Genomic DNA, 17942 nt, shown 5'->3' on the forward strand with positions numbered 1-17942 from the left:
CTTATTACAGACCGAATGCACGAATGAAAACATGTCATTGTAGTCTAGGTGACAACAACAAACACAACTGCATGCAACTTCAAAAAAGTTTAGTTAGGTGCGTCGACACTGGACGCATGCAGTCATAATGAGATTTCTTCCATTACAATCAATAGAGCTGTCTACCCTGGAAACTGTAATGACATACTCTCAGTTGAAAAACTCTCTATATCTACTCTAGCTACTTTATTTGGCCATCGATCTGAAATTAATTTGTTCATCAACAAAACATACTGCAAGACAATTTATCTAGCAAACATTTATTGCATTCACTGATTTAAGAATGAAGAAAACTGTTCAGGTTGGAACAGTTCAGTATAAAGGCCTTGCAAGCTAGTATGCTATCTCAAAAATAGAGCTGTAACACTCAGGCAAGATGTGTTCAAATACAGCTTGAGTCATAGCACGAAGACACCTCCCACCATTTCCTGTCCTCTTTCTAATGTACCGATGTTGTTAAAGCTAAAAATAAAACAATTAAATGAAATTTAAGGCTGAAATAAATACAAATTCTAGATGATAAACTTTAAAAATGTAAACAAAATTTTAAAAAAGCTGCCTTGACAAATAAAATAAGCTAAAGTGCTAAAAAAAACTCAAATAAAAATAGATTAAAGATATACCCTGTTAAGAGCTGTGCTACAATTTAAGATAAATGACTAAATTCAGTCTAAACACTACTACAATGTTTTTATAAGTTTATAAATGGATGTAAAAGGCGGCTCAGCACGCATTTGTTTAGTGTGATTTGGAGAATGGAAAGGAATGGGTGGAAACCCCTCATTTATACACAACAACAATCAAAAAGTGTTTACAGTACAATATATAGACCAGGTTATCTCACCAAAACACACATAATAACTATGTTTTATGCATCATACTGGCAGTGTTTATAAACCACAGACATGCAGCCACAGATCCAGCACAAAAGGAGGGGGGAAAGCAGGAGAACTTGACAAAATAAAGAGCATGGGTTAAAAGAACTCGTGAGATATAAGACAATAAGTGTTGCTGTTGTGACCAGACAATGTTGATATACAGCCTGTCAGAGTGTTTAAAAACCAACCACACACTCTCACGCTCTCTCTCCTTCCCTCTGTGCCATGTTTATGTGTGTGTGTGTGTGTAAGAGAGCGTGGGGAGGTCCCAGGGCGGTGTTGTCAATTGAGAAGTGTGGAGCTCTTTCTGGAACCCATGATTGAGCAATCCAGTTTGACCTTGTAAAGGTCAAAACACTGCAGCCATGTTTTGCATATCAAAGCCATTTGTTTCAAAGGACACAAATATCTAGAGGGTGGGAATCAGCTTGTGTAAGGCATTCAAATTTAGTCAATAGAAACATTTCACGTCATATCACCCATATGTCCAATTTGCAATATGAATTAAAAAATGGTTTATTTTAATAATAATACTTGAAAAATGTAAAAAAATTTTTTAGCAGATATAAAATTTAATAAACTCAATGAGTACATATACAAAACCTAAAAGCTAATAAACTTAGACTGAAGTCACAATACTCCAATTTGATTTCACTGGGTCCCTGACCAGATGACTAAACTCTAGAGCCCTTAAACCACGTTTTTACCATCACAGGAAACCAACTGGACCATGAGCAAGCACCACAATGAAAATGACAAAGTCCACATTATTATCAAACCTTTTAGTACCATGCGTAAGGCCGATAAACCCCAACCCAAGGACTCCAAGAAGCAAGGATTGTAATTCTTATCTAATGGTACATCATGACTGGTACCTGCAATTTACAAGCTATCTCTGGCAGTAGTAGAAATCAATTGGCAGAATGGTGGCCACCTAGAGCGGAAACAGTCGTCATGCAACATGAGTGGGCAGACTAATCTTTCGTACAAGACGAAACCTTCATGGTGGTGTACATTTCGACTGGCTGATGCAGACACAAAGCAGGTTTTTTAACCGGGGAGTACAGATGATATGCCTTCAGAGTGCTACAGATTACATGATACATAAGGTAAAAGAGGTCACTGAGTCCAAGAGACTGAAGGACCATTAAGTCTCTGTTATAACTTTCATAAAAGCTTGAGGTCATAATGAGGTTAATTGTTCATATATTGTAGTTACAGTATATAAAAAGAAAACTGAAACGATTAATGTAATGCTTGTGGGTATAAACACATTATTTAAGCTTTTGGAGGGAAACACCAAGAAAATAAATACACATTATAACAAGACTGAACCATCTTGTTACTCACAGGGTCTGCGGGTCCACAGAACTCCCGAAAGGTTCTGGGTGCGTCAGTAGCATGGATCTCCAGGGCCATGCAAGGTCCAGAACAAAGTTCATCCACCATATTCTGCAACACAAGCAGTCAAGAGTTAACGATTCCCCTCGGTCTACCTGCCTGTACCAATGAAAGAGCTTATTATCTGAACAGACCTTGGGAAGACATTGGAGCAGCTGAAGGACTCAAGTTACCAGTGTGCCTCTTAATAAATATATAAATTAAAGGATGTCAAAGCAAACAATTGTTGCTATTGTTCTTGGAACAGGTAATTTGCAACGAGACTAGTTCTCATTCTCTGTTAATCTGGTTTGATGAGTTGGCCTCTGTTTTTGGCGTGTATATCTTTGTGGGGTATGTGAATGTGAAGTGCCCATCATGCACAGACCACTAAACAGCCCATGAGCCACTTTCACATATAGTTACAGTGTTCACAATGGCAACTTTTTAATTTTAGATTTCAAAAATAATAAGCAGCACTGAGGAAGTTTTTTTTTTTTTAATGGCAGCTTTAACCATTTTTAGACCTCAAAGACATGATAAACAATGTATGAGTTCTTTCAAAATATAATTTTTCAAAATCAAACATTTCTGACATATACAAAACATAAATCGCAAATGCTATATACCCATTAAATTACTATCATAAACTATTTGTAGCCTGCATGAGTAACTGTTAAAAATGGCAATGCCATGGAAGAACAGTTTTGGGTTCCCCAAAGAACCTCTCAGTTCTAAAAAGTGCCATACAGATAACTACAACATAAAGAGGAATTCAAGAACTTCCCCATTTTACTCGAAATCTACACTTCATTAGCAGTGTCACTGTGCATGTAACCACAACCTCCACAACCCAATATGAGCAGTGCTGTTACAATGAAATGACATGAAGCAATGATATCAGGGAATTTATATATATATATATATATATATATATATATATATATATATATATAAAATTGAGTATTTGAAAGTAATTCCTTTTATGTTCTTAAAAGGTTTATGCTTATAGTGGAGATTATAATTTAGTTTATTATAAAATTATTACCAAAGGCTTTGCTATACATTACATAATAAGAGGAGGAGTCATTGAGTGATGGCATGGAAACATGTTGCAAAATACATCATGCAATATTGGGAAGATCACTGTGTTCACTATATTATAACTCCACAGAAACGTCACAAGTTCTAAAAGCCATCATTGAAGAGAAAAAAAGGACTTGGTAAAAGAAAAAAGACCTGTGGAATTGTTCTTTGTACTGAACTGTGCTAAAGTATCACGATAAGATCTGCTTGGCACTGGTGCGCTTTGTTCCAGCAGTCAGAGTAAGACAATTAAATGACTTTATAATGTATTTTTGCAGAACACTGTCATTAGTTCCCACTCTCTCAACGTGTAAACTCACACTGTTATAGTAGCGGCAAGCTCAGTGCAAGTGTTTCTGGGCACTTTGCACCTGCAGTGTGCAGTCTTGTGTTTTGGTGACTGTGAGGCAATCAGTATGTTGATGAGACAGTTTTCATGGCAACAGACTCCAAAATAGCCTCTGGCTTCAATGACCCAGAAACGAAATTGGCTTATATTTGGTCTAAAAGACTTGTGCAGACGTTATCAGAATAAATGATTGCTATTCGGCTGAAATTCAAAAGACGAGAGCGATTTATTGAAGCTTAATAGCCAACAGGAATGTGAAGGTTGTTCCCGTGAACCATGTACAAATGTACAACGTACAAATTCCATGTACTGTGACGTAACACTGTGTCCAGAACAGGGAAATTGCCATGAGGTGAGTATTCATATATTTTAAAGAGGTTTGCAGGGGACAGGTGCACATGTGGTTACGACATGCATTGGTGACTACGCCTTCTCTAAATGAATAATTAAACATAACTGGAATCACATGTACGCTAAGAGAGAAACTGAACTTCTTTGTATGGATCTTTGCATTGATTATACTATATACTAGCCATAACAAATAAGGGGGTTATTAATGCTTTTGGCTCACTTCATTTTATGCACTCATATAAAAAAAAAGATTAATTGTTAGGTACAATGTACTTACCGTATTCATGTGGTATTGCAAAACACAAACACGCTTTGAGTTGGGATATGGTTAAGGTCAGGGACAGATTTAGTTGGACTATCAACAAGTATCTAAGTGCACTGTATCAAATGATTAATTTAAATGTCAGTACATAGTACTAAAATGGCAACATAAAGCGGGTGCATGTTTTCTTTAGTGGACCAATTGAAATCATAGAAGAAAGTGCAGCAACATATACTTACAGTGTACTCGGCTACAACCCCTTTATAAACTTCCAAAAACTCCTCAGCATTTACTCGATCCATGTTGAACTGTAATAAAACCAAATTATTTGATTTTGATTACTGAATAAAAACAAACGTACCACTTACAGGGACATTGTAAAAAGGAGTGAATATAGTAAAAATCAAGATATAACATTATAAATGACTTATTCTTGCTGTTTTATCCTGAATGATGGAATCATATCATCACATCATATTTATTTTCACAAACAAAATCAATGTATTAATCATTTGACTGGAAAATTACCCATTTGAGTGGGTTATCCAACACACTAGAGATAAAATCTCTAAGCAAACTATTCCAAAACATCATTATCACTGTCTGATACTCTTTTTATAGACCACCAACTCAGCCCTGGACATACATGCTTTCTAATAGTACCAAAACCTTCATTGATCCCCTCTAGCCCAGGGGCATCCTCTGCACACTATTTTCAGCAGGGTCAGGTGGCAAAGCTGCTGTGCTGTAATTGGTCAGCAGAGGACTCATTTGGAGATTTGGGAGGCTACTGATCTGGTCGCAGATTGCATGGTCGATGACGGGGTCAGGTTACACCAGAGGGAAACATAATTGTGTTTGCCCTTGGTTCATAGAGAGACTCTATTTTCACTTCTCTTAGTCTGCTATTAGTTTGGTCATTTGTTCTTTTATAGAGAACTGCTCTAATACCCATAAAACATGTATATCTTTCTTTAAAAAAAAAAAAAAATTATTATTTGAACATACTGTTTGTAAAAGTATTGCTATTATATGTAAGCTTCATTGGTAAGACTTTAGTATAGGGACTATTTCTCACTATTAACTAGTTAATTAATTAGCATGCATATTATTAACAGATGGCTGTTTATTAGTACTTATAAAGCACATATTCTGCATGACAATATTCTACATCCCTAATCCTTCCCAATACCTAAACTTAACAAATAACTTACTGTTAATATGCAGCAAATTAGGAGTTTATTGAGGCTAAAGTCGTAGTTAATTGTTTGTTAAAGGTGAGAATTGGATCTGAAAAAGTAAAGTGTGACCATTTAATCTAATTGTAACATTCAATGCGTTTCTTTACTAGGCAACATTATTGGCTAAAAATAGAAATATGATTTAAATTGAACTTAAATACGTACCATTTGTAGGGCAGATATCTCAAATCCATTTTCTATAATTGACTTAAGGATTTTTCCTGTCAATGCTGAAAAAAAAAAAAAAACATTTAAAATGAAAGATGCTCACTTAAAGCTGACTTGAATACAATTGAACATTTTACAAATATCTCTTTAAATCATATATATAACTGTAAATGCAAGAATGAACCACACATCAAGACTTAAGTATTTTAAATCATTCACCACACATAAAACTGTATTCTCCACATATGAAACTGTAAAAAGTCTATTATACAGAAGATATAATAAATAATACATTTATTTAATAAATGTATTTAATAAATACATTTATTTTTATTTATAAATAAATAATTTAAAGATTTATAATAAAAACAGATTAAAAAAAAAAAAGATTAAATCTTACATTTAAAGCTGAAATGTGTACTATTAATAAGTTCATATCTTAACATCTCAAAAAGCCACACTTTTCCTTTAAGGATAGCAAAGTATAGTGGAATACGGTAATTGTACAAATGAAGGGATTTTTTTCAGGTTTAACAGATTAAATAAAAAAATAAAAAAATGTAAACGAATATTACAATTATAAACAAAGTGTATAATACTAATAAGTATATATTTTAACTACCCAAAATTGACTACCCGTTTTCCCTTTAAGGACAGGGTATATATGGATGTTTTTGGAAATAACTTGCACTTCTAAGAGCAGACTAATCATTAGATGGAAGTCTAATGATTAAGGATTTGAGATGCTAACACAAAGGTTTCAAGTTCACTACCAAGTAGCAGTGACCTAGGAACTCATGTGATCCTGCTCTATCGACTATGTGCCCTTGCTCTAGGGTGACTGTCCCTGCAGTTAAACAACTATATATGTTGCATTGGCTGCATCAGTTAAGTTGCAAGTAAGACTTTTGACCTTCTGTTTAACCGATATGATCATGCAGAGTTAAAGGCCAACAAACAGTTCACGAGATCATGAAGGAGTGACTTCAAAGGACAGACTTTGATCTCAATAACACGAGAGTGAATTTCTAAGTCTGCTCCTTTGGACTGAGTGCTGAGAGATTGTATTAATAAAGGGCACAGTGGGATATGTATTTGCACTGAATTAGAGGTTTATGGTTTCAATTTCAGTAAGTAGTACTGAAATTATGTTTCTAAAAGCACATATTCAATCAATCAGAGCATGTAACTTGTTTCAGGCAATATTTAATTTTTTTTTTTTTGTGAATCTTTTTTGGCCATAATTCAATTGCAATGCTTAGCAATTCTCTCATATTTTTAAGAGAAAGGACAAATACTACATAGCACAAATTAAATGTGATTTCACTCGTATTTCAATAATTGATAAGGGCAAGGACAGAGAACCTGTTTAACATTTCCATATTTAAAATTTCATAAAAGAAAATAGAGGGAAATTATTAAATGCGGTATCACATAGAGCGTAAACACCATACGACAGATAATTTCCCCATGCACCATAGTAACTGCCCTAGAGAATTTTCTTTTGTAACATAAATGACATGTTCACACATCCATAACTCTCCCTCAGCACCACCGGTGACCCTAAAGGTTCCAATTCTGACAGCAGCTTCCAGACACAATCTGGCCTGTTGCTAGGCAATGGTATCAGCACTGCCTGGCTACACATTTGTCTATTCCAGTCATGAGCTCGTTCAAAACAAATCAAACTGCTTTTCTTTTAGCTGAGACGTTTCATTGGAGGACATTTACAAATGCTTAAAACTTCACATTGTTAAAGTGACTTTGGCCAATAGTTTTGAAAGGAAGTCAAATCTGCTTTAAATGTCTAATATCAACAGGCTGGACTTTTACAGATGCATCCAGCTACAGCTAACTTTAGTGTTATAGACTTTGAACCATATGGCGTGAATCTCAGAATACATTAATGAACGGTGCCCAAAGTTTAAGCCATTTCACACTGACCTTGATGACAACATTAACCATCTAGAGAAACTCACTTCACACCGCACACTAGGTTAATCATTGTATTCTATTAAAAGAACAGAGAAATTTGGCAGGTAAAAATGTGCTACAACTCTGTGATATGACCCTAACCCTGGACAATAGGTCTGAGCAAATCATTACCCATTTATTATGGCATGCTGCTTGTTGGAGTATACATCAGGTGCAGACAATTCACAGAAATATGACCTTTAGCTAACCTACAGCTACAGTATGCATGCTATATGATATAACAAAACAAAGACACACGGGACATTATTAGCCAATTTTCCACAGTATACACTACAGTTAAAAAGTCTGGGGTCAGTAAACCTTTTTTTTTTTTGGAAAGAAATGAATACTTCTATTCACTATTAGTAAAGACACTTATAATTTTACAAAAAATATTTCAGAATAAATGCTATTATTTTAAACTTTCTCTTCATGAAAGTATCCTGAGAAAAAGAAATGGAGCAGAGTTTCCACACAAATATTAAGCAGCTTAACCGATGTCAACATTGATAATACAAAATAGTTCTTAAGCATCAAATCAGCATATTAGAATCATTTCTGAAGAATCATGTGACACTGAAGCTGTTAAAATATATGCAGTGCTGCTGCTAAAATTCATAAGGGTTCAGGGCAAAATGTACATGGGTGATGACGGCCTTGTGGCGAGACATACAATCACACAATCCAATCGTATGCAATGCGACATTTCACAGAGACTGGCTTTGAGTGAAAATACAGTTGAGGGATGCGAACAACATGCTATTGTAGTCTATAATCCAAAAGTAATGTTACAACACAAGGGGAACCAAGCCACATGACTATCCAAAACAAATGAACAGAGCGGTTGCTGCATAATCTGTCTAATTACAATCATGTAGCCGCTCTCTCAGCAGGGACTTTCATTACTGGCTATTTTTATTTACTCCTTTTGCAAAGCTGGTGGGCTCTAGACCTCCAATCAAACGGTAATCAGGACTGCAATCCTCTTTAAATCACTGGTTGCCAGCACTTTTGATGGAGGTCTAAAGAGCAGACGCACTGCAGGAGGTTGGTAGCCGGAATATGAGTGTGGGTGTGCGATTGGATGGAAAATTGGGTGACTGATAGAGAGTTGATGCAATGCTGCTAACAGGCGAAATAATGTTGGGTAGAAGCAAAAAGAGAGACCATAAGACTTCAGTGTTCTTCTTTCAATACAATCTGACATTTCTGAATGTTCTTGAACTATTTTGATGGACTGTGAGACATGCAACATGAAAAGGACATTCAAAGTTATTGAAGGATTGAAACCCTTAAAATCAACAGATAATGTGTGTCAAAACTGCGAGAGGTCTTGAAGCACGTATTTTTTGTGTTCGTCTGTTTTTGGGGCTCTGTGTGTTTATGTGTAACATTCCCTCCAAGTTAATCAGCCCACAGCAATGTACAAAACCAACTTGGGGCCTGTTTAGTCCACGACGACTATGTGAAATATCTACCTCGGCCCTATCAAGAGGATTTGAGATTTCACAGGTCAGTGCCCTGGCGGCATGCTCCATGAACAGGGATCAGGAGACGGATTTGGACAAATCCGGAGCAAAGGCTTGGTTAAGAGTACACACTGGCTTTGGGGGTTTTATACTCATCAACATATAACAAGCAAAACACCACTAGACCGGGAGGGAATGAAGACAGTTACACAAGGAGAAGACAATCACGAAAGGTTCAAATGACTCTGAAGTAGGGCTGGACGATATGGCCAAAATTTATATCACGATATATTTCTTAATTTCGGTCGATACGATATAATTCCAATATCGATATGAACACTATTAAAAAAAGCCTCATAAAAACTGCCAAGAATGCCCACAACAGATGTCTGTACCTACAAACTTATGAAAAATGAATTTGCCAAGTCTATGAGAGACTATAAAATAAATAATACCTCTATAATATTTTAGTATTAATATTAATGTTCACCTTTTATTTGTATTTAGCCTTCATACAAACAAGAAATGTGAAATCACTGTCAAATTAACATCTCAGACTCACCTTATTAATATCTTTAACTTCAAACTATAGGCTAACATACACTACCAGTCAAAAGTTTTTTTAAAGATTTTTTTTTTTAAAGAATTCTCTTCTGCTCACCAAGCCTGCATTTATTTGATCCAAACAAATTTGAAAATATTTTAAAATGCAAGTTACTCCTGTGATTTCAAAGCTGAATTTTTAGCATCACTACTCCAGTCACATGATCCTTCAGAAATCATTCTAATATTGTGATTTGCTGCTCAAAAAACATTTATTATTACGTTGAAAACAGCGGAGTAGAATCTGATTCTCTGCCAGTAGGAGGTGCTTTGAGAGCGGTTGAACTAGCGGTTCCCTATCAAAATGTAACTCCCGTTGTGTCGTCAATGATGGTTAACGTTTGTGTAACTACACAAATCAATGTCGCTTGAGCCCGCGTCTTGCTATATAAGTCAGCCCAGAGTGCCATTTCATCAGAATCTTCTCCTCCAGCGATGAGACCATCTCTTTGCTGACTCTGCAAGAAGCTGAAGAAAAAGAAGCTTACCTGCTCTATGCTGCTCTTCACCGCAAGGATCAGCGCCCCTCATTGGATGCGAGTGGCCTGGTTTCCTTCGGCACGTCTGAGGAGGAGATAGCCGTCGACGAGACCGTGTCTTTGACAGCATCTGATGCTGACGAGTGGGCGTGTTCCGGCGAAGAGCCCGAAGCTCCCCCTCTATCTCAGTCTGAGCAGCCCAGCGTAGACTCGGAGCTGATTCGCATTCTCACACGTGCTGTGGAGGAACTAGGCTTGGAGTTGTCGGCCCCGGAAGAGCCCGCCCCCGGCCTCCTCGACGAGTGGCTCCTCATGAGTCATCGTCAGCCTTCCTCACGACAGCGACCTGCTCCGTTCATGCCAGAGGTCCACAAGGAGCTCACTAAAACCTAGGGAGCTCCTCACTCGGCGCATGTGAACCCCTCTACTGCAGCAGCTCTCACCACTGTTGACGGCGCTGAGAAAAAGGGGTATTCCAAGCTCCCCCCTCTCGAGGAGGCGGTGGCTGCACACCTGCTTCCGCCGACGAGCCATGGACTGAAGACGGCAACGCATCCTTCAAAGCCCTGCAGGATGACGTCAATGCTTGCCAACAGAGCCTATGCAGCGGCTGGCCAGGCCGGTTCAGCCCTGCATACTATTTCCGTGCTCCAAGTGTTTCAGGCCAAACTTCTCCGTGACTTGGACGAGTCTGGCCAAGATCAAGGCGTGTTCTCGGAGCTCCGAACGGCCACGGATTTGGCTCTGCGCACTACCAAGGCAACGACGCAGGCGGTGGCTGAACCTAACGGACATCAGGGATGCCGAGAAAATGACCTTCCTCGATTCCCCGGTTTTGGTCCAGCTGTGGACGGCTTTACGGAGCGCTTCACCGAGGCACAGAAGACGTCGCAAGCGCTGCGTCACTGCACTCCAGCCCGGCGACTGTTTCAAGCAGCGGACCCACATACAATAAAGAGCAAATTTCCTCTCCCTACACTCACACATGTCAGTTCTCCCCCTGTTGGCAGTGAACTGTCATCAGTAAAGCCTCTCGTACATGTTTGCTCTCCCCCTTTGGGCAGCGAGCACTCATTACTAAAGGCAAAAACACTCACAAAGGCCAGCTCCCCACACGGCGAGCTGCCCTCGACGAAGATGTTCACAAATGTAATTTCTCCCCGTGCGGGCGGCGATACGTCATTGATAAAAATAGAACCTCTCGCCTCCCAGCTACCGGCTTGGAAAGCCATCCCAGGAGTGTCGAGTTGGGTTCTAAAAACCATAGAATGAGGTTACTCGCTCCAGTTCGCTCACAGGCTGCCTCCATTCATAGGCGTGGTGCAGACCTTCGTGCAGGACAACGAATCCCACGTTCTCAGAGCCGAAATGCACACACTGCTTGCAAAGGGTGCAGTGGAAGCGGTCCCCTTAGCGGACAGCGAGTCAGGCTTTTACAGCCGCTACTTCCTCGTTCCCAAAAAAGACGGTGGGCTCAGACCGATTCTCGATCTCAGACTTCTGAATGGAGCCCTCATGCGACAGCCATTCAGGATGTTAACTGTTAACATTGAATCAGATCCTCGCGCAAATTTGGCCCGAGGACTGGTTCCTGTCTGTGGATCTGAAAGATGCTTACTTTCACATCCAAATAGCACCCCGTCACAGACCGTTCTTGACATTCGTGTTCGAGGGAATGGTCTATCAGTACACAGCCTTCCGTTTGGACTGTCCCTGGCAACCCGCACTTTTACGAAGAGCATGGACGCGGCTCTTTCCCCTCTGAGGCAGATGGGAATCCGCATATTGAACTACCTCGATGACTGGCTGATGCTAGCTGACTCAGAATGGCAACTGATCGCTCACAGGTCGTTGTTGCTCAACCACCTAGAGTGCTTAGGGTTGAAAATCAAGTTTTCTGTTTCCCAGACAACGAGCGTCCTTTCTGGGAACAGTCATAGACTGCGGGCTTGGGTTACGCCGGAACGCTCCCTGACTATCCAGCGAGCGGCAGCATCTTTCAAGCTGGGGACCTCGCGTCCCCTCAAAGCATTTCAGAGGATGCTTGGCCTCATGGCCGCTGCCTCCTCAGTCATACCTCTGGGCCTGCTGCATATGCGGCCCCTCCAATATTGGCTAAAAGCCTGCGTTCCGTCCCACGCCTGGCGCCTGGGCCGCACTCATGTCAAGGTAACCCGCCGCTGCCTCGAAGCTGTGGCCCCTTGGACAACTCAGCTGGGCATTCAGCTGGGGACAACCTCCAGGAGGAAGGTGGTCACGACAGACGCTTCCAGCTCAGGCTGGGGCACTCTGCACGAGGGCAATCCAGCGTACAGCTCCTGGACGACCTACGAGCGACGACCTGCATATCAACGGCCTCGAAATGATGGCTGTATGTCTGGCCCTGAAGACCTTCCTGCCAGCTTTAAAGGGACATCACGTCCTAGTCCGGTCGGACAACACAACGGTGGTGGCCTACATCAACCACCAAGGCGGCCTCAGGTCACGTCCCCTTCACAGGATGACTCAACGTCTCCTATTTTGGGCACAGAAAGAATTCCTCTCACTACGAGCGGTTCATGTGCCGGGCAGACTGAACCAAGGAGCGGATATGTTGTCAAGAGACAATGTAGCTCCAGGGGAATGGAGACTACATCCCCAGACGGTTCAGATGATTTGGTCAGTTTTCGGCAAGGCAGAGGTCGACCTCTTCGCCTCCGAAGACAACTGTCACTGCCCAACCTATTTTTCAAAGCAGCGGGATGCTCTGGCCCACGATTGGCCCAACACCCGTCTGTATGCATTCCCTCCGATCGCCCTGCTACCCCAGGTTATCAGGCGAATCAAAGAAACAGAATGCTCTCTTCCCTTGTGGCCCCCCTCTGGAGGAACCAAGTTTGGTTCCCAGAGATGATCCAGTTGCTGTCTGCAGCACTGTGGTCAATACCACTGAGGAGAGATCTTCTCTCACAAGCGCAGGGCAAGATTTGGCATCACCAGCCGGAACTGTGGAGCCTTTATGTCTGGCTGCTCGACGGGAGTCTGATCGACTCCCAACAAGAGTCACTAATACCATTTTAGAGACCAGAGCTCCATCTACACGGCGCCTCTATGCCCTTAAGTGGCCAGTCTTCAGCGACTGGCGCTCAGCACGTAATCAGGATCCGATTTCATGTGACGTGTCCCACGTGCTAATCTTTCTACAAGAGCTGCTGGACAAGGGGCCCTTCCATGCTCAAGGTCTATGGCAGCCATCGCGGCGAATCATTCTCCAGAGGCTGGCCGGACTATTGGCAGAAATTAGTTGGTTGTTAAGTTCCTTAGAAGTGCTCGGCGGTTAAATCCTCCTCGCCCTAAGACTGTACCGACTTGGGATTTATCTATAGTCCTTGGGGCCCTCAAGGGTCCTTCCTCTGAGCCGCTTCAAACAGCTGGCTTAAGGGTCATGACACTCAAAACCGCTCTGCTTTTGGCCCTAGCGTCCGTCAAACAAGTGGGTGACTTGCAAGCCCTGTCTGTCAGTGCTTCCTGTCTTGAGTTCAGACCCAACAAGTGTAAGGTCGTTCTTCAGGCGCGCAGCGGCTATGTACTGAAGGTGCTCACAACTCCATTCAGAGCCCAGGTTATCTTCCTTCTAGCCCTCCCTGCAATGGATGGTGATCAGGGGCCTAACTTGCTATGCCCGGTTCGAACAATGCGAATATACTTTGAGCGTTCTAAGATGTTTAGACAGTCAGAACACTCTTTGTGTGCTTTGGAGGCCGCTCTAAAGGGCTGCCGGTCACAAAGCAAAGGCTATCTCATTGGATAGTAGAGGCTATCACCCTAGCCTATGCCTCATCAGGCGTACAGTGCCCTATAGGTGTGAGGGCCCACTCCACAAGAGGAATGGCCTCCTCCTGGGCCTGGTCCAGTGGAATCTCTATTGGGAAGATCTGTGCGGCTGCCAGCTGGTCATCACGGTCTACCTTTATTAGATTCTACAGTTTGGACGTCCCTGTCCTGACGCAGGTACTATCTGCTTAATGCTACTTTTAAGAAAGTTACACAAACGTTAACCAATCTGGATTCAGTAACAGAGTAAACCGGAGTTTCCCCCAAAGCAGTCGTCAATGACGGCGTAATGCTCGTTCCCTTATCTCAGGGAACCGAGGTTACGTGAGTAACCGGAGCGTTTCCCCAGTGATGGCTGTAATCTAAGCAGCTCCGCTCATGAACACTACTTTATCAGATAAAATAAAAATGCCATCAAAACTATTCTGAAGACAGTCAGTTCCCTTCAGAGATACATTCATATAAATCACCCGCTTTTTGAAACGTGCAGTGCTCGTCTTTATTCAACGAAGTCAAACGCCACAAATAAATCAATGTATGGGAAACACTGGTAATGTATATCGAAATATCAGAAATGTGTTTAAAAACCATATCACTGTTATTGAAAATAATTATATCACGATACATATTGATATTGAAATATTGTCCAGCTCTACTCTGAAGTAGCACTTTCGCTAACTTAAATTCTCCTTTCATTTTGGGTTCACTTTGAAAAGGAGATTTTTTTTTTTTGCAGAAGAAATTGTTTTTTGAAAGAGTAGTTTTTAAAATTCTTCATTGGCCTGGTTTAATTTACTTGAATGGTAAATGGTAATTAATCTACACTGAACATAACAGAATATAATAAACAGTCAAATATGTCTGGATTCAATCAGATTTATTGAACAAAAAATGCAGGTTATATGCATTGACAGATGTCTTTTTTCCAACAATGAGTGAGTAATTTGCTCTGTAGCGACAGGCCACAACAATATGGCATAACAGCCATAACTATGGCTCCTAAGCAAGTTTGGCACTCTACCTACGCTACATTCCCAGATGGAAAATATGGTTACACTTTATTTTAAGGTGTCCTTGTTACAGTGTAATTATACATTTAAGAACTGAGTAATATTAATTAACTACATGTACTTATTATACAGTTAGGGTTTGGCTTAGAGTTACTTGCATGTAATTATGCATAATTTATTGTACAAAAACCTGTAACATGTGTAACAAGGACACCTTAAAATAAAAGTGTTACCAAAAATATATATGCCAGAATATAGTACAAACATATTTTAGAGCCATAACCTGGAAATTATATAATTATTTTTTTTAGAAATTTTCATGACTTTTCCAGGTCTGGTTTTAAATTTCTATGATATTTCCAGAATGCTGGAATCCTGGCAGTTGCACCTACACTACTGCCATGCGTCACCAAGCTGCTTACTCGCCCAATGTGAAAGCAGCAAGCTGTTAATGTGGAGGCTAAAGCAAATATGTGCTTCCTTCATCTAAAACAGCGTGAAACAGCTTGATATGATCTAATGGCAAAGGATTCACACATGTTGCGTGGCAAGGTTTTGAGTCACTATTAGAATAACTCCTGGACCAGCATTTAAGAGAATATAGCCTGAGTAACTAGGACAGGAATGATGGGCTATGACATACCAGGAGTGTCATAGTCCTTCTGATGATAATGTGCACTTATAAACAGAGATGGGTTAATAATACACTACTAACAGCACATTACAAATAGCAAATAATTAACTATGCTATATCTCATCTATAATAGGTTATTTCAAAGACACCTGATTAGACATGATGATTATATCACTGTGTGTGTGTGTGTGGGTTTACCTTCTGAGATGGCATGAGGTTCAATGATACAGCAGGTGCAGTCTGAGTACTTGGCTGTGTTGGAGGGACCGTGACTAGTAGTGGAAGGGAAGAAGAACTCCAGCTCCTATACAGTTATAATTAAAAACACATAACCCAATCATTTCCTTTGCCATTATTAGCATATCACTGGAAAAAAAGATCAACAGAAGATTGTGGGCTTGATCAATTGCTATTGACAGTTGATTTTTTGTTACCCGTGCAGCAGATGCCAATGAGTCTGACCCATGTCCTGCATTCTTAGTGCCATCGGTACCAAACTGGCCTCTGAGACTATTCACTGCATCTTTTTGTGCCACACCAGATTCGGTTGGGCCTAGAACTTTTCTCCAAGTCGACACTGCCTCATCCCCCATCAGCTCCATAGCAATCACGGGACCGGAGCTCACAAACTGCACCAAATTACTGTTGTTGAAGAAGACAATTGGCTTTAGCAACATTTTTCTGTGGTGCTTATGATCGAATTTGCGGTTAAAAACATGCAGTGTAATGCAAAGTCATGCCAAAGTCACTGTGACAATCAGGTTCAGGTGTCAGAGTCTCCTTCAAAAGCAGCCCTTACATATAAGTCAATCATTGACTCAGGAAAGACTCACTTGAAAAAAGACTTTGACTGATGTTCCGTGTAAAAGTCCGCTGCCTGCTTCCTGTAAGAAAGCAATAAAAAAAACACAGGGTTAATAAGTGATCTCCAAACCCCACCGTCTCTTGACTGACTCCTATAGTGAAATAGAATACAAAATTAAGGAACGAAAATTTTCATCTTCATACCAATTTGTTGTAATTCTATCATTTATTAATTTGATGACGTGTCAACTAGTCCAAGAAATAAGATAATATGCTTAACACAACTTCCACATCTTCATTCTCTAACAAGGACTGTCTCTGTCAATGAACAGCTGCTTGCTACTTTGAGGAAAGGTTAAAGCAGCAAAACCTGACCAGGCTAAAACAACACAGTCTATCAGAGAAACTCTCCATGTCAGCATATTTCAAGAGGAAAAGGAAAGATTAACCCTCAGCATTTTCCATTCCCTAAAAAATGTGGCACTAAACCACATGTATAGTGACATATAGAGAAAAACGTATATTCAAATTCACTGTAGCCTTTTTGGATCATATTTTCAGCCAAATACATAAATGTTAATTTACTGTCAAATGGTTTAGCGCCGATGGGGTGTCTACAAATATACAAAGACATCCAAAAGATCTCCAAATGTTATTCCTTCTCATACAATCATAAGGTATTATGACTGACACAAAATTATCTGACTTCCCTTGAATATTTTTTTTTTAATGTTGCATGTTGTTGGGCAAATGTTGTAATTGTTAACTAAAACTAAAACCATTAAACTATTAAAAATATTTTTGGGAATTGTAATGAAAATGAAATAAAATACATAATATAAATACTGAAACTGAAATAAGAATAAATTAAATCCATATACAATACAAAAACTAATAAAAATGACAAAAGCACATAAAATTACAAAATTAAACAATATTTAAAATTTAAGTAAAAATGTAGTATTATATCAGTAATACTAAAATAACACTGTCTTGGGCTTTCTTTTTCCATATATTTGTTATGATGTTTACATATCAAATGCAATAAAATAACTACTGATGTACAGAGTTTATTATTTTATAATTCTACCTTAGTTTTTGATGTTGGAGAAACAAAAATACATTTAGCTCATTTTAGCCTTGGTTGAAGTTAACTTAATATTGTATTTTAAAGCTCCCTGCTCTGCTTGGCTCATCCTGAATGGTGCTTTTTATTACCCACATTTATAGTTATGAACACACAAGGTTACTACGCCATTTTACTCTGAAATCACCTGAAAATGTCCTCAGATTTACTACTAACAACTCCTCTAATCTGAGGGTCAAATCCAGAAGGTTAAATCCACGGGTCTGATTTGCCCAAGGGCACAGTTTAACTTTGTGAAAATTGTGACTTCAGTAA

At 39.8% G+C, this 17942-nt stretch overlaps 1 protein-coding gene across 2 annotated transcripts in view; it reads right to left on the bottom strand.

The window, feature by feature from the left end:
* Positions 1 to 17942, bottom strand: part of nme7 (NME/NM23 family member 7) — a 53230-nt gene that overhangs the window by 26933 nt on the left and 8355 nt on the right. For both annotated transcript variants that reach the window (XM_058779020.1, XM_058779019.1), the window contains exons 5-10: positions 16570 to 16620; positions 16171 to 16378; positions 15935 to 16040; positions 5752 to 5816; positions 4585 to 4653; positions 2268 to 2369 (exon numbers count right to left, since the gene is read on the bottom strand). In XM_058779020.1, the coding sequence (XP_058635003.1) occupies positions 2268 to 2369; positions 4585 to 4653; positions 5752 to 5816; positions 15935 to 16040; positions 16171 to 16378; positions 16570 to 16620 (601 nt within the window). The remainder of the gene's footprint in view (positions 1 to 2267; positions 2370 to 4584; positions 4654 to 5751; positions 5817 to 15934; positions 16041 to 16170; positions 16379 to 16569; positions 16621 to 17942) is intronic.

The sequence above is a fragment of the Onychostoma macrolepis genome, chromosome 06 (genome assembly GCF_012432095.1).
Source record: "Onychostoma macrolepis isolate SWU-2019 chromosome 06, ASM1243209v1, whole genome shotgun sequence".
In the NCBI taxonomy this organism is placed as follows: domain Eukaryota; kingdom Metazoa; phylum Chordata; class Actinopteri; order Cypriniformes; family Cyprinidae; genus Onychostoma; species Onychostoma macrolepis.